The sequence below is a fragment of the Apteryx mantelli genome, chromosome Z (genome assembly GCF_036417845.1).
Source record: "Apteryx mantelli isolate bAptMan1 chromosome Z, bAptMan1.hap1, whole genome shotgun sequence".
Classification (NCBI taxonomy): Eukaryota; Metazoa; Chordata; class Aves; order Apterygiformes; family Apterygidae; genus Apteryx; species Apteryx mantelli.
The window spans coordinates 60,133,326-60,156,023 of record NC_090020.1 but is presented as its reverse complement, the minus strand read 5'-3'; the positions used below and the strand labels follow the sequence as shown (position 1 = coordinate 60,156,023).

Genomic DNA, 22,698 nt, shown 5'->3' with positions numbered 1-22,698 from the left:
ACAAGAATGACTTTAATATGCACACAACTGGGAAATTTCGACAATACTACAAGATCAAGATAAATTATATAGGATGATAATACAGATACGTAACAAATCCACTGAGTGGATTCAGAGAAAGGTGCGTCCTGTGGCAAACAAGAGGGAATGAAAGCTAAATTAGGACAATCTGTCCTTAGGGAGGATTAAGGTGGGGGCGGGGGAAGATGAACTTGTAGTACTACAATCTGGGACAGTGACAGTTGTCAATCTAGCTTAATATCCTGTTTTTTACTGGTTACATTTTTTTCTGTTTCTTTCTTTACAAATATCTTGTGACCTGTGCAGTATACACTGGATATCTTTGCAATGCAAACAATTGAAAAAAACCCTTTGTACATTTTACAGCAATGGCAGAGCTGAAGGAGGAGCACACTGCCACAAAGGGATGGGAACAAGTGGTGAAGGACAGAACTGGGAATGCTTGACAGTAATAATGCTGCCAAAATATTTTGTACTATGAAACCCTAGCCAAATTCTACATGGAAATTAGATGACCAAAACTACTTGAAATACATCTATTTTGCATGTTATTTTTTCACAGTCCTTTACAGACACTGAATATTCATCTTCTGCCATTACATAAGCAACACTTTTCTCATTTGCGTGAGAAACAATGACAAACCCTAGATGCCAGTCTTAGTATACCTGTGTGATTGGGAGTAATCTACTTTTAGACTTCTGTTTATGTAATGGAGTGTGGAATTTAATCTAGAAAAATGGTATGTTAGATAGGGTTTCTTCAGGTCAGTCTGATGGTAAGGTTGATGTGTAGTTGTATATGACTTTGGAAGAAATGCCAAAAAAGAATGTAACTCTGCCTCTGCATCACAGCTCATCCTTATTTCCTTATTTTGGAGCATGAGTGAGGTAGTTTCAATGCAAACTGCTTGCTGGGAGTGAATGTTAAGCCAGACAGCTCTTCTGTCCACGTGCTGTCTCACCTCCTTTGTCAGGAGACTTAAGGCTCCCTGCAATGGTTTGTGACAGTGGCTGTAAAAGAGCGTCAGCCCTCAGGCTCAGAGCTTGGATAGTGTTAAGTTAGAAACAAAGATTTCCAGCATCCACTGAAAATACTGCTTTGTGATAAACAGTCCAGCTTATCTTTGCTTGCTTGTACTAGAAAGCAGTACTTACCCCCTATGAAACCAACTGTACAGACAATATTCATTTTCAAAAATGAAAACTAAAATGTTGGAGTTTTCCTCTCTTCATTTGTGCAAGAAGGAAAGTGTTCTTTTAAAATTGTCTTAATTGTCATTAATACAAGGAATTTGCTAATCCCTATTCTTTCCAAATTTTCTTATAATCTTTCAGCTGTCAACTCTAATAACACGTTTTCTGTAAGGATCAACTAACTATGAAACAATATTTTAGTTACCTGTGTTCAGTTAAATGTGAGTCCATTTAGTTTTAGCCCATTTTCTCAGCAGTTGGAACTCAAGCCCATGTCCATTAGTTTCTGGGCATATCTTAATTTTTATTGTAGTCATAGTTTGTGGCACCACCTGAAAGTAAGGCCTTCCTGTGTAAGGCACTGTATTAATGCGTAGTAGATATTTGCTGTCTCAGAGAGTTCAAAGTATAAATACATGAGCAAATTAAAGGGTGTAAGGAAAGCAGTATGAAGAGTTGAGCTAGGGAGGTGCTAACTCTTAGCTGGGGCAGAGGGGGGAGAAGGGGCCACACAATGGTTGCAGATACATACCAGCATGAAAATACACACTACAGGGTGCAGCTGCAAATACACAAGGATGCACAAGCCACTGTCCTGGGGAGTTTACAGTTGCTTTGAGGAAAATGGCAAAAGTTGGTAGGTTTCTGATATGAGATGTTTACCTAAACGCAGTCTGTATTAAGAAATAGGCTTTTAGTTTTGGGCAAAACTATTTTCATGGTACTTGCTGTAATCATCCCCTTTAACATGAATGACCTTAAAGGTTTCAGTTTTTTAAGGGAGCTTTTTAAAGTTTTTTAAAGTTTTAAAGTTTTTTAAGGTTTTGATTTGACTACTTTTACAGTGCAACTACTGGTTTAAATATAATTATATCTTAAAATCTTAAGTTGGGTTCAGTTTGTTTTACACAGGAAAAGGAGGTTTTTGGTGGTTTTGTTTGTTTGTTTGTTTTTTCCTGCCTGGTTTCTGACTTGCATCCAGAATTCAGACCAGTTAGCCTTTCCAGAGTACCAGTCCTTACTTTCTGTTTCATTTTTAGTTTTAATGTCAGTGAAGGGGCCTTGTGAGGCCAACATGGAACACCTTTGCCCCGTTCTCTCAGAAAAGACTTCTTCACAGGGGTCCACATGCAGTCCAAGAGAAATCAATGAAGAGATAGTGACTGAATTAACTGTTCCTGATGAAAAAGTGACCCAAATAGAAAGCATACTTGATCTCTGGAGCGGAAGTCTTAAGGTATGTATTTTGTATTGAAACCTTAAGAATAACACACAGATATCAGTGCGTTATCATAGAATAAGTGATTGTGCAGGTAAAGTTGTTGTGTGATTGCATTAGGAAATGGTGGGTTTTGTTGTGGAGTTTTGTTGCTGCTGCTGTTGTTCATTGCATGTAAGCAATATCTTGTACAAGAGCTGGGACCTTTGGAATAACTTTCTCCATTAGAGATATTCAATTGTTATCATTCAAGAGTTCATTATGTCTGGTAATGCTTATAAAAAGCCTGCATAGTGAAAGCTTCACTGTAAATATTCATGTCTACTTAATCACTGAGTGTTTTAAGATTAAAAATTTGGGGAGGAGAGAATAATTTTACTAATTTCCCTACTGCCATACCTTTAACTTTTCAGACAAATGTTCTGACTGAGTTGAGAAAATGGAAACTTAGTTTTATTGAACATCACAAGCTTGAAATGAGACAAGAAAGAGAGAAACATGCTGCACATGTCAGACAGTTGAACAATCAAATGGAAAACCTGAAAGAGTTGCTACATACTTACGAAATCTCTATTGGCAGAAAAGATGAGGTACTATTTCAATTTCATAATTCAGTTGTTCTCTCTTTTTAGAAATTGCCACATTGACTCATTTGCATACATCTTAATTGTACCTGAACAACAGAATTCTTCTTGCAGCAAGTAAAATAGATAAGTAAATAATGTATTTAGACTGAATAGTGGAAAAAAGAATCCTTGCTAACGACTTATTAACAATGGAAATTTAATAGATGTCTTCTGTAAATATTTGCATTGTTTGCTTTTTTGAAATCTAGGGGCTATTCTTGTACTTTATTTGTTGTTAGTTTCATGAGAATCACACCAGTTTGGATGAGCCTGTTACATTCTAATAGGCTCTTACACTGGAAGAGCTTTTAATTTTGGCAAGATTGGATGGGTTTTCCCATATTTCAAATGGACAGCAGTCTCCCAAATGTTTAGAGTCTCTATTTTGATGAGTTCTTAGGATTGTAGATTTGTGGTCTTTCAGATACAGTTTTTTACTAGCATCAATACCAACAATTCTGGAATTAACCAAAATTGTGGGAGTGGATGTTAAATTGTGACAGCCCTACAGTCACACAACCTAATTGGATCCTCTTATTTCTATACTGAATTTTTAACCTTCTAATTGAGAACACTTAATGGAGTTCAGATTTTTTAATTCCTGTTTTCATTTAAAAAAAAAAAAAAAAAAGTTTTGCACTCTGTTGTAGAACTCCCGTTGAAGGAATTAAAATGTGGAGAAAGAATGAAAGGTCATGTTCCATGTCTGTTTGGAAAACAGTCAGATTTTACAGACTAAGCAAATACAAATGTTGTAGCATGACAAGAACAGGATTGGCACAATATCATTTAACTAGTACACACACTCAGACCCATAATTATTTCAGTGTATACCATTCAAACCTACTTAATTCTGTTGGATATCATTGTATATTGCTCATGTTTAATATGTCATAATTCTTGGTGGTACTTACCTGGTAGCAAATGAAACATTTCCATACTCAATTTTACCCTTCTGTTTCTAAAATTCTTTTTACAGAGAATGATTTGACTTAACGGTAGGTGGCAGTACTTCCATGTATGACAGCATGGTCATCTAAACTGATGAATTCTAATGTGGCCACAACCTGAAGTCAGTCAACCTCACAAACATTATTCATAACTTAGTTTCTTGCTCTCACATTGGAGTTGTTTTATAAGATTTCTCATGCTTTTTAATGGCAAAAATATATTAATTAACTGATAGATTTAGGTCTGTTTGCAGTAGCAAAAGCTGATGGTTTGTGTTAGTATATCACATTATTTCTAAAAAGGTAATTATTTATACTCAGTTTCTTCACTTTCTCTTTTCTAATTGATTTGTTGACAATTTATGAAAATTTATTTCTAATTTTAGATCAAATTATTACCTACTATATAAATAAGTCATTTTTATTCTGAAACTGCAAAAAGTTAAAATTAGTCATACTTAAGCAGAGAAAAATAATTAAATTAGATATATTAAAACACAGTATTATGAAGAACTCATTCTTAAAAACTAAAGACAACTCTGCTCTAATTACTTTAAATGTGTCAAAATGACTTTCATGTGTTGCTGGTTTTGATATTTTCACCACCTTAAAGAAACCAAGCTTTTGCCTATTAGCATTTCTTAAATATTCTGCAAATTACAACTAGAGCAGTGTGTATGAAATTCTGTACCAAAACTTAGGAGTTTGAACTATTTGCTAGATAATAGCTTTGATTTAAAGGTAAATTTTATTTTGCATATTAGTCATTTCATTGACATATGTTCAATGATTAATAGCATATAACATCATAGAATACTGTTCCTTACCATCTTTATGCAGTGGTTAGAATAACTTTAAATGCAAGTAACTAATTTCCCCAAATTTGTCAGCATTACTCATTAGTGTTTCTCAGATGCAACTGAGGGGAGAATCTAGCTTAAGAGACTAGGCAAAAATGTAGAGAGCAGCTCAGTGATTTGGTATAACCAATTTGCATCATGCCTGGACTAAATTTTAATCAGTGAACCTCAGCTGTTCCTGTTATGCTAATTATAATGTATTTAGAGGTTGGTGGTTGAAGTCCTCAGTTACGTTCTCAGTCCAGTAAGCCATCTTGCCTCCCAAATGTTTTGATTCTTACAGGCCTCTGGATGATATCTTTCATGAGACCTTTTAAAGAGAATAACAATTCTTAATTTGATTTTTTTTTTTCCTAGTTCTTGGCAGTTCTTTAGCTTGCTTATTCTGTTTAGAACGTTGAATAAATCTTCTGCAGATCAACAGTTGTTTCCTTACATTTTCAGTCAATTAATACTGCACTAAAGCAAACTTTTAACAGTATGAATGTTAGCTGATTCACCAAGCTGGTGTTTTAAGTAGATGATTCTTCTGACCTTATACTACAGTAACATTTGATTATAAGGAAGTAGAACAGACTCCTGCAGATGTTGTAGGATGAAATGACAATTCAATTGAGTTTTTCCTAAAACTACTCAGTGAAAGTGTCTAAGTGCTGCAGAATCTGAGTTTTGAAGCCAAAAGAATTTTACTCCATATTTGAACTCTGATTGTTTTTTGCCCGATTAGACTAAAAGGAAGATTTAACAGAAAGCTTCTTCTAAAAGTGAGCGCTTTAAATATCAAATAACTGATGAAGGCAGTGCATCTTATTTTATCTTACAAAGATTATAGCTATTGAAATAATGTTAATAAATAATATTTTTGCAGGTAATTGCTAACTTGACTCAAGCATTAGAGAAACAAAAGGAGAGAATAGAGTTGATGAGAAAATTTATGCTGTGGCGGGTTCAGCATGTCGAAGCCAAACAAGAGGTATGTGCACAAAATAAAAATGTGGTGAAAGTGGAGCCTCTAAACTCAAAAGGGTCAGAGTTGCTGATGTTCTTGTTACAGTTGGAAGAAATGACAGTGTTCCTGTTTTGATGTTTTTGACAGTGTTGAATAACAGTTTGAAACCATCAATTCAAAAAAGAACCCTGCTGTCAGAATACCTATGGGATGAGGAAAAAAATCAAACCTCTACTTTTTTTTTTAATATATATATTTATTCAATTATTGTGATCATCTTACAGTCAATCACTGTAGTTTTCTGATCCACAGAGAGGGGCAGCATTTTCTTCTTTCTCTCACTCCAGTCTTAGAATTTACTAATTACTAGGAGTCTGGTTTGGGAATTTACTCAAATTTTTCTTTTTTAATTTCTGAAGAATTAATTAAATTATTTTTATATATAGGTTTTTTCCTAGGTAATTTATGCTAATCATCAGGGATCATTGTGACTGCAGGTTTTATGTGGTTTTTGCAGTGACTCAAAATGTGCCATATACCAACTTAATGGCTTTATACAAGCATGCTGACAGCATATGTGTGAGACGGTTGTTTAAATGTCATTAAAATAAGAATAAAAAGAGGATTTTGTATTATCTAGGAGTTTGCAAATATATTTTCCAAAGTGGGGACAATAATACTCTTGGACATGTATGCAGGAAGAAGAATTGATCTGTTCATGCAGCGTTTGTGTACTGTTTCACTGTGGCACATGTAGCTCAGTTTTGGCATTCTTCCTGTGATCTGTGTAATACATTGCAAAACAATCATCCACACCCTCTTGAGTACTTAAGTTTTCAAAAAACTTGCGCATAATGTGGTTATATTTGTTTCCTAAGGGATATGCAAATAGAATAGCAGACAGACAATTCCAGACAGCTTTGATGAAGAAGGTATGGGCAGCATGGCGCTCTCTTAGTGAAACAAGATGGAAAGAAAAAGTAGCAAAAGCCTGTCAGTTACGGGCAGAAGATGTCTGTGTTCAGCTCACTAATGATTATGAAGCCAAAATTGCAGAGGTAAGATAAGGTTTCGGTTTTTGTTCTCCCTTCTGCCCCACCAAGTATCTCTTTCTCAGCAAACTTGAAATACATGAGGGCTTTCCAGAAGAATAGCAGAAGAAAGCTCCAAGTACAGGAGGAGATGTGAGGAGATCTAAGATCTCTACTATGGAAGTTCACTTTCTAGATGTGAAATTTTTTTTTCTTTTTTGCTGCAACTGATATAAAATGATGCTGATCAGCACATGCAGGTGAAGAAAATTGGACTATTCATGAAATGAGATGAACCTCTGCCCACCTGTAAAGGGGATGATATTTGTTTCCTAATAGCATATTGTTAATATTTGCTATGCATTTTGGGGTGGTCTTTAAGAAGACACAGTGGAAATAAAAGGCTATTATTGTTATGAATGACCTCAATTAGTACATAATTTTTTTTCCTATAATAGCTACTCCATTATAAGCTGAATTTAAGTTTGGCTTTGCCTTCATCTTGCCTGTTAAGCTTATCAAAGTATTTTGAAAGTTTTTAAAGGTGAAATCAATTTGCCAAGATGCATATTGGTGCCCAGAGTAAATTAAAGTAAGTTTTAAAATATACATTTTAAAAGCTGTATATTTTAGCAAAAAGTTAAGCCTAGAAATTTTAAGAATTTGCTTACCAGCCATAGCTGCTCTGAAGTAAAATCTCTTACCTCTAGTATGTACAAGTATAGGCATTTATTTGATAAACTAGAGCTTGAAGACCAGATTTCTAAAACTGAGTCCTTCCAAACAGTAGGCGTTTTGTTCTGAAAACTTTGAGAAACCTACCTGAAAATGCTGAATTTTGGAAAACTCAATAAAGGAAAATACAATCAGAAAGCAGTGAATTACAGGAGCCACTTGGTCTGTCATTTCTCAGTATTTTTTTCTTTTTATAATGGCTAGAAAAGTGAGATGTCTGATAACTATTTGAGCATGAGATGAATTGTCTTCTGGGAAAAATTATTGCTCTGACTATTGAGGGAATCCAAATTACTGACAAAATTCAGCCTGGGCTAGTTGCCTAACTTCTAGACGAGAAAAACTGGCAAGATAAATTTCTGTTTAGCTGGTTAGGGTCCGCCAGTCCTTCTGAATCCTTTCTAGTAATCCCTGTGCTCTAGTACGAATAATGTGCTCTAGTAGAAATAGATGGCAAATAACTGTCATACCTGATGAACAGAGATTTTGAAGTGAAAAAGCTTTTCTTTGTAAAAGTAGTAAGTGGCTTCTAAAGTAACTGAGGAATATACTCAAGATTTGCATTCAGAGGTACAAAACAGCTGTTTCCTTATTTTCTTTTGTAGCTAAATGCTACTTTGGAACAGACAAAAGCTGAGATTCTGCGACTGCACAGTGAAAGAGAACAGTATGAAGACACCATGAAGAAAGCCTTTATGCGTGGTGTATGTGCTTTGAACCTGGAAGCAATGACCATGTTTCAGGGCAAGGACAGCAGGACAGATCCTGGTCAGTATAAAAGTTGTAATCTGGTAGTGTTTTTAAAGGATTCTCCCCTTTATTTAATGTGAGAGCTTATGGCTACACACAGTTTATCAACTTGTTACTGCTTTTAAAAAAAAAAAAATCCCACTGATTGATTGTTAGGAAATAATTTGGTGCTGAACTTTGTACTGCTTTGCCGGGGGGGGGGGGAAACCTCCTGCAAAGCCTTCCTCTATTCTCTGGAAGCTTACAGCATGCAATGAATATGCTTTTCCCAGACAACCCTCCCTTTTTTTCTTTCTTAATCTTGCCTGATAATGCAAAAAGAAAGTCTCCTAGGTTCTGCATTTAGTGGGAGTGCTCTGCCAGTACAGGAAACACCAGTGTAAAAGTACTTCAGCAACACAATTGTAAAACATCTGCAGCTGTGCCCAAAAGAGCTGTACTCCATTACTGATACAATAAAATCATCCCCTCAAAGTGAAACAAGGTACAGCAGTACAAGCAGAGTCTGGCTGGTGCAGCAGTTCACGTTAAAGAGTGCAGCTGTGCTAGCAGAAATGTCACAGCTGTACTGGCAGGAGTTCTTAATGGCCTTGGACAGGTAACTTCAGCTACTAAACTTCACAGTCCTGTACCAGAAGTTTCTGAAGTACTTCAGAGAAATTCACAAAGCCAGACCCCCAACATGTTGTGGCCTAAATGTATATGTGAAGAAGAAATAGAAACCTGAATAAGGTGTAAGATGGTACTTGCCTGAGTAGCAGTCTGATCTGGTTAAACATACGTGCTCTTTAAGTGTATCCACTGGAATAATGTTCAGTTGCTTAGGGAACTAGGATATAACATCAGCTACGTATAGTAGCTGTGTGCCACTACAAACATAGTATTTGGGGAAGGTCAGGATGAACTATTTTTTGAAGATACAGAATATGGTAATAAAGTTACAGGGCATTGCCAAATACTTTATTTTCCACTGTGCTATAAATGAAGAACTACTCTCTCTCAAGGCTTTATCTTCTATTTGTTTATTGTTTTCCAAAAGCATGCAATGCAGCAGGTCTCACAGGTAATGACGGGTAGCTGAGTGATGTAAAACAGGAAAGCATTGTTTCTGTAAACATGTAAGAAGAGATTAGGCAGGAAGGGAATGAGGAAAACTGAGCTCTAGAGCTGTGACATGACCAGTGTCCGTGGTTCATGGACCAAACATTTTCCTTGATTTACTACAGGTAGGAGCTGATGCTGCATGCCAGTGCAGCAACTAGAGGACACTGCAGGGGTGCCTGTCCGTGACTGCTGGGACATCCAGCATTATGCTGCTTAACTTCCCATAGTCGCTGTAGTCCTCATCAGGCTTCAAAACATCCTGTAGTTTCTGTAGTCCTTGCTGCCATGCCAGCCATCTCCCTTCACTGCCTCTCACACCCACCTCCTCCCCTTCCCCAGGCATGTGAGTCTTTCTTACTGCTGCCAGGTGCTTTTAATGAACTCAGTTACATAATTACTTAACATGGTTGCACAGCCATTAATTTGCATACCCCTTCAGGAATACCAGAACACCCATCAAGACACTGGAGGATTTAAAACAGCAGGTTAGATGATTGTGTTTTGTTCTAGTCTTGTAATCTAGGGACACGAAAACTTCCTTGTGCCAGAATGAGTCAGTGGTTATGTATTTATACAAACACTGCAGTGTCATCTACTGTCACTGGAAGTAAGTAAAAGCAGAATTTGGTCCTGTAATAGATTTGTAGGAAGTAAATTAATAGTGTGCAAGTATCTCAACCTTAAAGGGCCCATAACACTTGGAGTCAGTGGTGATGATCAAAAATCTGCCATGTTGATTTGCTGATGGATGTGGTGGGGGAGAGGAGAAGATATTTTCACCTCTATGTATTTAAAGAAGGGGACATCAAAGTCACAGAATTAATATCCCATTACTAAAAACAAACAAACAAAAAAACACCGCTTGCTTAAGTGACATAGATCAATATTATTCGACGGCTCTGTAATTGTGCACTGATCCTGCCTTCGCTTAAGCTTACTGTGTGTATATATATGTATAGACACAAAATGTAAATAAAAAACAACAACAAAAAGCTAATATATTTTTCACTCCTGAAATCATTAAGTACTACACTAACTGAACTACCTTCCTTATTATATTTCTCCTGTTCACTGTGAGAGCAAATTTAGATGCATGTATCTTAGGCAATTTTAGTGATTTATTTTCATATAAAATAGAGACTGATTTAAAAACAAACTAAACAAAAACCTACCACATAGTGACACTCTAGTCTCTGGAATTAAAAAAATACCATTGTCCTAGTCCTGCCAATAGTATCTGCTTTAGAAAGGGAAGAGTAAATGAGAATACATCTCTCTCTCCTTTAAAGAAGTCCGTATTCTGAAAGAACATGCTGAAACTGCTTGAACAGGCTGTTGAGCTTAGGTGTGCAGCTCTGACCTCCTCAGGACAGCAGCAGCAAAGGACGGAAGCAGTCTGCTCTGAACCCCAGTCAAGCTCCGGCTTGGCTTGGCCCCCAGCTGCTTGGGTGGGCTGGAAGCTACAGTGCCCTGTGCGTACATCTCCCAGCCTGGGGGCAGATGGGGCCAGCCGGGAGCCCGTAGAGTGTCCCGGCCCCACAGCCAGGATGCAGCCAGCATACAGCCATTGCATGTGGAGATGAGGTGCTGCTGCGCATGATATATGGCTCCCTGAAATTGCAATACGTTCTCAGGAAAGTTAGAATAGCATTTTATGCTACTGATTGATAGGGAGTCCCTGTAAGGACCTCACACCGTCTCAGATGTCCAGTATGGTACAGCCTTCCCTGCTTTGTTGCTGTCTGCCTGAACTGGAGTTTGGCCCTTAGTGCAAGAGTAGCTCTTGCCCAGTGGATTTTGTGTTGGTAAGCTGTATTCAGAATCTTAGTTCTTTGAACTACCCCAATGCGACAAGCACACTGGCATAATGCAGAAATTAGCCCCTTGAAAAATTTATTTTTCAAGCCTCTGAAAAGAAAGTTCAAATACAGGAAAGTTTTTAAATATATCCCTACAAAGAACAGACTAATCCTTTTAGTTAGATTACACAGAAATCCCAAAGGAATAGTAAAATTTTACTGTGACTCATCTCTGTTCCCCTTAGGGTTTGCTAGATTCTGTGCTGATCCCATTACTTTGTGTTTAATAGATGTAGGAAGTAGGAGAGAAGATAATGGTACCAGTGTGGCAGGAAGGCTACCTTCTTCACAATATAATCCTCCCTCACCACCACCTCCAACAGCAAGTAGTCTTCAGCTGGAAGACATGGTGAGTATGTAGCTGGAATAGAACTGTGTTCACTAGGGATGAAAACTAATTGCCTGCATTGCCACTTTTTAAACATAAATGCAATAGCTCGTGAATTGAAAGAATTTAAACTCAATCTGAGGTTTAAAACGAAACCTAGGGGTATGTTTAGACTGCACTGTGTGAACAAAGTGACTGTAGCATGGTTTCTGTGACTTGCAGTGCTTTCATTAAGCTCTGTTTTTTCTTCTAGAAAAAAAATCATTACACTAATGAAGACAAGGTCTCTATTATTATAAGCAGAATTTGCTTTCTAAGGAACTTTCTGGGGGAAAAAAGCTCTTAAGAGTTGTTTGCAAAGAACCTGAGCTTAAAAAAAATAGAAGTTACCTTGACTTCAAGCTTCTTTTTAAAAAATATAAATATATAGACACTGTTAGAACTCAACTTACTGTCCTGTCATGTCAGCTTGGCCACGTCATTATCCGATAGCTTGGATGTTTCGGACCTGCACTGGAGTCATGGTGAAGATGTCATCACTGTAAAACAATTTCATGCTACAGTATAGGATAGAATAGAGAAGAAATGCTTTCCTCTCCTCCCAGTTTTTCATTTAATAGTATCAAATTTTACTCAGTTTCTAACATCTTTGACATGTTTTAAGTTAGCCTGAAAACGAGGGGAAAACAGTTATAATATCTGTAAAGAAGTTAAACTTAGCAGAGTAATTGGAATAATCAAAAGACTGACTAATTAAAGAGTAAAACTGTATTTTCAGAAAAGTTATTCTTTGTAAACTGATTCATTTACAGTTTTCTATCCACCTGGGTCATGCCAGCACTTCTCAGACCAGGCTAGATTCTGATTCTCCAGTAATCATCACTAGCACAACTGCAGGATCTGGTCTGGCATCAACTCAAAAACTGGTAACATGCTAAAATTAACTTTTTAATTTTTTTAGACATAATTATAACAAATATTAGTTTGGATATCTTTTCCCATTTTTTTCAGAGCAACATTATGTATTTGAGGAAACTGCCCTAGAGTTTACATAGAGGGGTGAAGAGAGAAGCTTGAAAATACTCATTAATGTTAAAGAAAGACCATTTATGTTAAGAGCAGTTTAAAATGATTTTTGGGAATGGGGGGGCAAAATGTGTGACTAAATAAAATGAAGAATAGGAGAGTGTATGCACACTTACATACAGCACAATAGTAACAGTCAGTGTTTGTTTCACATAACACCATTTAGTTATGGAAAAAGTCTGATTTGCTTTGTCATCCTGCTGTTTGCAATGTCTCTCCCCTTCCTTCCTTTGTATTTGTTTCTAAACTGTCCTTTTTAACTTTTCTCCACTGTTTTCTGCATTGCTCTTCTTTCCTTTTCCCATTTGATGCAGTTTGCTACCGTCAGAGAAAGATGCAGCATTTGATTGCATGGAAGCTTTTTTGTATCTGCTCTGTTACTGCTAGAAGGACCTGCCAGTGATGCAAATGCCTGCAGCTGCCACTGGCGTATGCAGCCAGAGCACAAAGCTGAACTGTGCATGCTGCTTGCTTGGTTAGGCTTACTCCCTGCAGCATAACAGCCACTTGCACTAAACACTGTCTCTTATTTAGAGCGGAAAAAGGATGGAATAAACTAGGTTCAAGTAGGTAATAAATTCAGTCCCATAGAATGTAACTGGATTAGCAACAGTGTCCCATGTTCTATTCAGGCATGTGGCTACTAAATTTCCGTAGCTACACTAGAGCATTGGAGTTATGTTCAGAATTTTTACCAACTAACATCCAGTTTATTTGTAGCCCATGGCGAAAGTAATAACATCTGCTCAACAGAAAGCAGGAAGAACAATCACTGCTCGAATCACAGGCCGATCTGATATGGGACAAAAACCCAGAATCTGTAGTAGTTTAGCAGTGATGGGAGTTGTTCCACCCATGAGTTCAGTCATTGTTGAAAAACATCATCCAGTCACTCAGGTAAGTCAGAATTATGCTTGTAACACTATTCTTTTTATATATGGTAGTAATATTTTCTAAAAATGACCATGATGAAAGAGACACACTGTACTAGGCTCAGACTTGAGTCCTGTTTTAAAATAATAAGCAGTACTGTCTTTGGACTGGGTAGAAGGTATAGCACACATGTTGTAAGGAGAAGTAAGTATTGCAACTTTCATCTGTCTTGTTTCTGTAGTAATTATTTCAGAGGTAGATTAGTCTTAGCTGTCTCTCCTGCGAGTCTGCCTCTTCATGGAAGTGTTCAGTTGGTACTGCAATGTTTGCTGTCATCACCTTGCAACTTACAATTCAAAGACAAGCTTCACCAAGTGTAGGGTGAAGAGTGACTGGACCAAAGGCAGTAGAGATACAGGTTAGACTGACAGGCTGAGGGTAGGGAATTTACTGGAAGAAATTAGAACCTGGGTCCAGAGGCAACAAAAATTCATGCTGTATTTTCATTTTCACCCTGCCCCACCCCTTCTGTATTTCCTACAGAAAACACTAAGAAAAGTGCATTAACAGGGTTTGAAAACATAGAGGGCTGTAAACAGTGGCCTAAATGGCTTATGCAGTCACTACACTTTCTTAGATGAATTTGAGCAAACTTTTTTTTTTGTGACCAGAGGTGTTCAAAACATGACTTAGTTGAAGATGTTTTATACTTTAACCTGTAAAGTAGTATCTGAGGCTTCTGTAAGCTATTTAAAAGTCCAGCTTTTCCTGAGTGATACTACCAGAAAAAGCAGAGGTACTTCAGATCCCTTCATTTGAGCTGATGGAGTTGCTGGCATCTGTTCCTGTGAGGGATGTTCTGCTTTCAGTTATGTGACGCTCTCAGAAGTATATACCATGTATTCTTCTTGTAAATAAATGCCTACTTGGAATTCAGACTGAAGTATTTCTTTCAAATTAATCTGATAGTGGAGAGAGCTTACCTTGATTAAAAGCAGTATGACTACTGTTTATAGTAACAGTGCTAGCTGTTTCACTCTTGTCAAGGAAACGCAAACCTCTTCGTTTCAGAGACCAGTTTAACTTCCTCATAACAAATACTGAACTTAAAAGGCATGTTGGCATGATTAAATCAGCACTACAGAAAAAAAAATGCAAACAATCTGAAACAAGATTGAGGTGATACAAGCTCAGGATATCTAGTTAATCAGAAGTCTAGCACTTTTTGTTTATTGTTCTAAAAAGTATCTATTACAGATGAGGAAGAAAAAAAAAAGAAAAATCACTCATACCTTTAAGGTCACCTTATGAATTTTTTTTGGAGACGTATATAGATCACAAATCTTCTTATTTAAACTACAGCTCAATTTAGAGCTAATTTAATGGGAATTTTTTTTTATACTGTAAGTATTTTGTTGTATCTGATTACTTTTCAGCAAACCATATCGCAAGCCACTGCTGCTAAATATCCTCGAACTGTGCTCCATGCTTCTGGTTCTGCCACTGTGAGACCTGCAGGACAAGCTGGGCGAATGCTTCAGAGCCAACCTCCTACCAGTGTTCAGTCAATAAAGGTTGTTGACTGAGCGAATATCTTACGCACACAAATCCTCACTGGTGGAGGGTTTTTACCAAGGTACAATTTAAAGCTCTTCCCAGTGTTTTCAGACTTGACATAGCAAGGCCTAAAGGGTGTATCATGTTTTTACTTTTTTAAAAAAAATATTTGTAAAAATGCTTATAGTAAGCATGTGGAGGGGGGAAAAATGACCTTGAAACATTGTTCTACCTCCAAACTTTTTGAAAACTTATTTTATTAAGATAAACACTTTATTTAAGGAATCTGTTGAACACTTTTAAATAAAGGATCAAATGTGACATTTTTGTCTGAAGCTCTTTTGTTTAGTTATAATGTTATTAATACCTGCTTTCAAGTGAAAATCAGACTTTAGTTACATATACTCTTAAGGATCCTTTTATAACTTCAGACCTAAATCCTACATCATACTTAAATGAAGAATAACAAGGGGGTAACCTTCACAACCAGGACGTGATTTGGTTCAGGTGAGTTACCTAATTCAAATCACTAAGCATTCTCATTTTTCAAGCTAATGTTTTAGGAATTGATGCTTACCCATTGTAGATCTAAGAATTTCCAATTTATCTTAGATCCCCAGTTTCAAAACTTGGGGAGCTGCCTACCTGTTCTTCACTCTCTTGTAGAACTCTACAGCCATGTCAAAAGATGTTGCACACAGGAGGACAGAGTTAAGCTTAAGACTTCGGACCAAGTGTAGAAGTTATAATTTTCAATACAAACAGTAAGGTTCAATAGAAAGTAATTTTAGCTTTAATAGAAGAACTGAAATATTGCTTTGTCTATCTGTACATAGCTAGAGCTACTGCTGTGCTGTTATAAAGGAGACCAAGAAGATAGATATTTACATAATTTTTTAGATGTAAAATATTTTCAATAATCTAAACAGAAAACCTTTAACCACGTTCTGAAAAACACTACCAAATATTAATTCAAGACATGAACAAGAACTAGGTAAATATTAATTTCTAAATGTGAAGTATTAAATATCAAATGTCCTTTTTTGAGTATGTATACAAGGATATGCCATGATTGGACAAGCTCTGCAGCCAGTCACAGATGGTTATAGACATGGCATTTTTGTGTATTTTGACTACATAAATCAAATGCTTAAGAAGATACATTTGTTCCAGGTCCTAGCACTAATCAAGGGGAAAAGCCCTCTTCAGACAGGAAAGCTATAATCCTAGCAATAGACTGTATAAAAACCTGAATCCCCGATGAGGCCAGATGCCAACCTATTTCTGGAACTGTTGATTTATACACATAATTTTCGCTTATTAAATTTAATTTCTTTCAGCTAGAAAACATCTCATTTATATTTCATGTCAAACAAAATAGCTTAATTGTGCAGTTCCAATATGAAATTATTATATCACTGTTAAGTCAGCTTCCGAAATTTTGGGGGGAGGGGAGGGGGAGAGAGGGGGCCTCTTACTTAACAGTGTAGTCATAAATGACCAGCCAGCCATTTGCTCTTAAAAGCTGTAAATTATTGTAGGGCAAAGCATAAGAGGAAACAACTAACCAGCATTTCAGGAGTGCAAGTTCTTCTAGCATGGAAAAAGTTACACAACTTTAGATTTACACAAGATTTTAGTTTCCAAAAAAATGATTATTTGTATTTGAAAGCCACTTTCCATCTGGCATATAATTCCATCATATATACCATGTTCCCTTGATGAACTCATGAAACTGCACATTTTCTGGACTCCTTGTCAGTGCTGCTTTCAGCTCTGATCTTCTCTGTAAAGCAAGAGGAGAAAACGCTTACTTGAAGGCACTGCTCTTTACAAGGTCAGCGCTAATCTAACTGGAGGAGGGCTGATCACATTTTAACCATGTTTGCAAGACAGGAGGGAAGCAGAGTTTGCATATTTTTCTCTTTCTTCAGAAATGCCAAATCTGACTTCAACTCTCTTCCTCAACCAACCTCAACCCCTACCAAGGGCAGATTCCCAGAAGGAAGAGAATATTTTCCAGCTCTGCCGTAGCTACGCATCTCCCCCAGCAGGGCAGGAACCTCAGCACTGCGCTATATTTGTGCAGAGGACACCACACTATGCTGTCTACATCACAAAACTACTTACCAGCTAAATGCTGAAATCCTGCTTCCATCAGATCTTCATAAATATGTTTGACAGGATTCTGATGAGCCAGCAATATACCATGTAACCAGATGAGCAGCATTCTGTGTCCATGTTCCTTATAACTTCTTTTTCCTATGCAATACACAAAGCATTTTTCTCTTCCATATGCTGGAAACATTGTATTTTGTGCTTTTGCACTTTTAGAGTTCCAAGAGGCTTTAAAACCTACTCATTTACTCTTATTTCATTTCTCGCCTAGAAGCAAAATGAAGACTGAGACTTACAAAGGTAAAAAAGTAGTTTTAACCAAAGGATAATAGGAGGAAAAAAAAGAAATCAATTCTAATACATCTTAAAATTAATTTCTTCCTTTCACTTTTATTTAACTTCTTGAAATAGTGCCTAGAGTAATAGTAAATGAGTGCAATGTGTGCTGTAGAAATATCAATCTTCCAACACTAGTGTTCCCTGAAAAGAGAGACCGCTGCTTCATGAGGGCTGTGAAAGTAGAGCATGAACAAAGTCCTCATCTATCACACTGTTGCCTAGGGCTTCCCTTGCAGCAGCATATGAACTGCAAGACCCTTCCTTGCTGCTCTTTGCTCCTATTTTTGCTTCCCAAAGACGAAGATTTCTTCAGCTAAAGAGGGAGAATGCAAGTGGCCTGTGCTTCTGCAGCAGAACTGGCCAGGAACCAGGGACAAGGGCTGCATCTGTTCACCTCAAGTTTTTATATCACTGCTCATTTTCACAAACTGAATGAAAGCAGTATGGCCATCACACATCTGGGATACTCTCATAGCTTAAAAAAGCAACTATATGCCCTATCGTGATTTATATTACTTATATACTATGTCTATCCATTCCAATAATTGTTACCTGCCCATTGTTCTTCAATAGCTTTAATTTGTTCATCTGTGAACTTCCAGAACAGAGCCAGTTTTTTCCATTCATGGGGTTTTAACTGATTGTACGCTAGATTCCAAAGGGAGGAACGGATTTGCTTGGTCTGTATGCTGTGATCTTGTTTGAAAGACAAAAAGTCTGACTCAGCATCATTATGATCTAGATGTTCCTAAAAAGGAAAGCAGATGATAAATTTTGTAATGAAGGTAGGAACACTTTTTTGTTTAGCCTGCAGTGAACACTGTGGTCTATACAGTCATATGTGGTTGCTGACAGGTGATTTGCTCAGTGCAGATAAAGGAACTATAAGAAATAGCTATTTTGTTTGGCTACCAGAGCTCTTTGGGAAAAAAGTATTCACGCTTTTGGAAGATATCGTAGAACGGATAACATTATTACAGTTTTAACAACAGAACAGACAGCAAAAAAAGACTTCCTGTGTTTACTGCTATGTATCACTAAGTTAAATACAAAATAAGACACATTTTCTCCGGCACTTGATACACAATAGTAATACGAGGTAATATTCAAGTACTGCTATGCTCTTTGTCTATGTCTACAAGTGATGTTTTAAATGTGTTTGGGGTTCAGCCACAGTTCTTACTCTTTCCTCTTGCTTCTCTTAATGCTAACCTCTCCCTAAAAAGAGGCTAGCCACTATCTGCATGAGACTTTCTCAAAATGTTCCCATCTTTGCCCCATCAGTTCTGCTTGGCTGAAGTGGGCCCAACTAGGTCACGTGGTGGCAGTATGAACCGTTGGGTTTGGCTTCCAAGGCCCTGTTCAGCAAAGCGTCTGAGCACCAATAAGCACATGTGCATTGAACCTAGATCCAATTTTATTGCCTGCATAGGCAAAACCATACACATACACCAAAACCAAAACTGTAACTAAACCATAGACATATTACCCACTAGGTTAAAAACGATGTTGCTATAGTATCTATGGCTTGCCTGAAACAGGAATGATGGGGTTGGCTGCTTCTTGTTTGGGTACCTCTGCAAAAGCAGTTTCCAGCAGTTATTTCAGCCCCAGTTGAGTGCTACCTAGGGGAAATCCTATTTCCTAGTGGAGGTAAACTCAAACTACTTTGATACTTCATTGTGTTTACATGCTAGTCCTGTTTCAAATCAGTCTCCAAAATGAAATCTCTTCAGGAAGTTGATACAGAATGACAAAGCAGATACTAGACAAGAAAAGGAAATGGCAGCATGCTACATTTTAGAAGTGCTAAGCATAAAATACTCCATTCTAGATTAAATGCCAAGAACAGTATTATTTCCTAACCTTATGTGAGACTTGCAAGAAAAAACCCTCAGTTCAATAATTAGGCATTGTCATATATGTTAGATTACATTTTTCTGGTGCAAGCTATCTCATGCTTCGTGAAGCATGCAAGGTGAGGTTTAGGACATGTTGCAGGGTAGCCTTGATTAGTGGCTCAGGCTCTCTCCAGGACAGTGCTTCCCTTCTGGGTTTAAAAAACAAACAAACAAGCAAACAAACTTCTCTCTCCTCCCTTTGCAGCACCACAGCTTCCCTTTGCTGCTACTTGTGTGTCTAGGGTAGGATACAAACAGCAATCCTCAAATCCAGTCAAAAACAGCCTTGGCAAGGGTGGTGAAGGGTTGGGTAGAAGCAATAAATAGAAAAAAGGAAAAACAGAGAACAAGACAGTCTTTCACGCAAATTTGTATCGTGCACTTCCTCACAGCAATGTGACATTTCTTTTTGTAACAGATGCCTTGTCACAGATCACAGTCAGCTCAATGTAATAAAAAGACGGTTCTTACAATAATGGTTCAGAACACTGTAGCTTCATGCACAATAACACTACCTGAACAACTTTATATTCCATAACTGCAACATTTGAACTACTCCCAAAAGCTGTGCACTTAGCTTCAGGTAATGGGATACAAACACTTATATTTTTATCTCCCAACATCTGTTGAGCTCTTGAAGAAAAGCATCTGCTTAAACATCTTTTCTTCTCCTCAGGCAGTTCAGTAAACAATGCCGAAAGGTTAGGAGCATCACTTCTCGCTGCTATCAGACTTGTCGTATCTTCCTTGGCAACAAGCGATTTCACTTCTAATTTGCCTTCGAGCCGAAAGAAATAATAACGTACCTGACAACTCTGAACTGAAGCAAATTAGCTATGCACAACACAGGCAGTTCACGGACATGTTTTTCATTAGAATTAATCTAGATCTATGATTTACCAGCACAATTCCCTGCACCATTAAATATCACAGAAATGGACATGTAGGGCTGGAGAGGATGGTAAAAGACCAGCTAGTTCATGTGCCTGCCCACAGGCAGGATCAGGTATGCCTGTACCACCCCTGAGAGGCACTTGGCTAATCTGGTGAAACAAACACTCACTAGTAGAAAGCAGGAATGAGAATGAGGCTGTAGATTTAAATAGCAGCTTAGCAATGAGAAAGAGCAGCAAAATAGTTTTCAAGCTACACACTGAAACAGTCAATCAAATTCCTTTCACCAGTCCTTTTAGCCCAGTTTGCTAGGTCAGGTGCTCACAGGATTACTTGCTTTACATAAATAGCTGTAGCACCTTCATTTCTGCAGTTTTTATGGTGCATGCAACAAAAATAGACAACTTGTACTCCCTCACTAGCGCCAATCTGAAAACGAGAGCTTTTGTGATAGCTTGGGGATTTTAGGTTGCATTATATCAAAACCCAACAGATTCAATCAATTGCTAGAGCTTGCATAAAACTGTCTCCAAACAGGAAAATCTGAGCAGCCCAATACAAGACTGAATTATTTATGGAGCATTAATAGGTCCTAAAATTAACCTTCACCATCCTCTGAAATACCTCCCTTTTATCTTAGCAAGTATGTAGGTATAGCATGTTCTTTGTGGTTCATTGCTAATGTCATGATCAGAATAAATACTTTCTCAGGATTTTAGATGGTCCCAATCAAGATCCTGTACCATCACTAAGCAGCCTATATTAAAAAAAAGTGTGACAGCTAGACAAGCTTAGAAATTCAGACAATCGAGGCCAATCTAAGCAGTGTCCTTACTTCACGTGGTTGCCTGGGTCTTTCCCCTTTGTTTCTTGAGTTTTGTAATTAACTGCGTCAAACAGAAGAGGGAGCGCTCACTGCAGCGGCTGAGCTCGCTGCCCTCCCTGGCAAAGGAACAACACACACTTGCACTCCATTTTTTTAAACCAAGGATTTTGCTGTACCAAAGGACACGTGGGTCAACATGGATTCGGATCATCCGGACTCTGATGTTCATGGCACAGTCTGAATTTGGGTCAGAATATGTCTCCACCCCTTTTTCTCTGTGTTTAGTGCATGTTGCTGGAAAATGATACGTTCTGTCTACAATTTTACAGCTTGTCAGGGACAAAACCTGAACTGGATAGAGGCTTTCCAATTTCCAGTCCTAACCCCAATTTATCAAGGCTAGTCTTACAACCTCTCAAGATGACATCATCTCAGGCAAAAGGCACTAAGTTCAGGATCAGCTTTTCCCTTATGGTTTCCTTTAGTGTAGTGAATGATGTCTCTTACCTGTTTTCTAGCATAATACCTTTCTGCTTTAATGATCATATCTACGATGAGGGCATAATTGCTCCTTGATGCCACAGCTAGTGCAGTTTTTCCATGCTGAAAGCAGAGACAGTGAATCATAACATGATCTCATATATATATGAGGATAAGTACATTATAGAATTTACAGAGTCCTACCATTTTTTTCAAGAAAATGCATCTACTACAATGTTATAGCTTCAAGGCAGCTACAATCAAAGTTCTTCTATGCTTTGTATGAGTTGCAATCCCTGAATCCAGAGATGGTCAATTTTCCCCAACATGTGGACCCCTAAAAAACTTCTAGTGAGGTACAGTTGGCTTCAGAAACCTCTTATATGCAGACTGCTGCACGCTTTTTATCAACACGCTTTCTTCAGTCACTGTTTCTGAGTTAGTGGAATCCCAGGCATCCACATGCTGAAAACTATTGCAAATACAGGTCACCCCCCTGCTATGGTTAAGCTGGCATTTCAGCTGGATGGTGCGATAAAGTTGCAAAACTCCTAAGGATAAGCTCATGTCTTGTTCTAGATGGTAAGAGAAGCTGAGTCATACAACGAAGGGGGGGTATGTGCATGACTTTATCATGACAACTGAAGAGTGCACTACTGAAGGCGATGTTTTGAGGGTAGTACAGACAATCAAAGGAATTAAAATCTGTTGTTTTAATTCCAGTTACAGAGGACTGTTCAGTTTATCTGAACTAATCTCTGTTACCAACACTTTGATGTATAGGCATTTCAATGGCTTTACAGGATTCTCTCTGTAATCTTCCACTTGCAGTGGATTTCCACTGAGCAGAGCTGCCTCAGATGTGAATATTCAGGGTATTCTTCACACATCAAGAGCTAGGCCCTCTAGAAAATTAAGCCTAAAAGAAGACAACCCCTTAAAATTTGAAGGCTCAGTAATTAAATTATAAGGCACTTCAACTCTCCAGCTATTATGAA

The 22,698-nt window shown here is 37.7% G+C and overlaps 2 protein-coding genes across 9 annotated transcripts in view; one reads left to right on the top strand and one right to left on the bottom strand.

Annotated features, from left to right (window-relative positions):
* The window catches only part of POC5 (POC5 centriolar protein), a 30,097-nt gene extending 14,634 nt beyond the window's left edge, over positions 1-15,463 (top strand). For 3 of the 4 annotated variants that reach the window (XM_067316355.1, XM_067316357.1, XM_067316354.1), the window contains 9 exons: positions 2,256-2,452; positions 2,848-3,024; positions 5,739-5,843; positions 6,698-6,877; positions 8,191-8,353; positions 11,529-11,647; positions 12,439-12,552; positions 13,433-13,609; positions 15,022-15,463. In XM_067316355.1, coding sequence (XP_067172456.1) covers positions 2,256-2,452; positions 2,848-3,024; positions 5,739-5,843; positions 6,698-6,877; positions 8,191-8,353; positions 11,529-11,647; positions 12,439-12,552; positions 13,433-13,609; positions 15,022-15,171 — 1,382 coding nt within the window. In that variant the 3' untranslated portion in view covers positions 15,172-15,463. The remainder of the gene's footprint in view (positions 1-2,255; positions 2,453-2,847; positions 3,025-5,738; positions 5,844-6,697; positions 6,878-8,190; positions 8,354-11,528; positions 11,648-12,438; positions 12,553-13,432; positions 13,610-15,021) is intronic. The other variant, XM_067316356.1, reaches the window with a different exon arrangement.
* Positions 15,464-15,541: 78 nt separating this feature from the next.
* The window catches only part of ANKDD1B (ankyrin repeat and death domain containing 1B), a 28,318-nt gene continuing 21,161 nt past the window's right edge, over positions 15,542-22,698 (bottom strand). For all 5 annotated transcript variants that reach the window (XM_067316358.1, XM_067316359.1, XM_067316360.1 and 2 more), the window contains 4 exons: positions 21,728-21,823; positions 18,152-18,347; positions 17,273-17,404; positions 15,542-16,928 (listed from right to left, as the gene is read on the bottom strand). In XM_067316358.1, the coding sequence (XP_067172459.1) occupies positions 16,870-16,928; positions 17,273-17,404; positions 18,152-18,347; positions 21,728-21,823 (483 nt within the window). In that variant the 3' untranslated portion in view covers positions 15,542-16,869. The remainder of the gene's footprint in view (positions 16,929-17,272; positions 17,405-18,151; positions 18,348-21,727; positions 21,824-22,698) is intronic.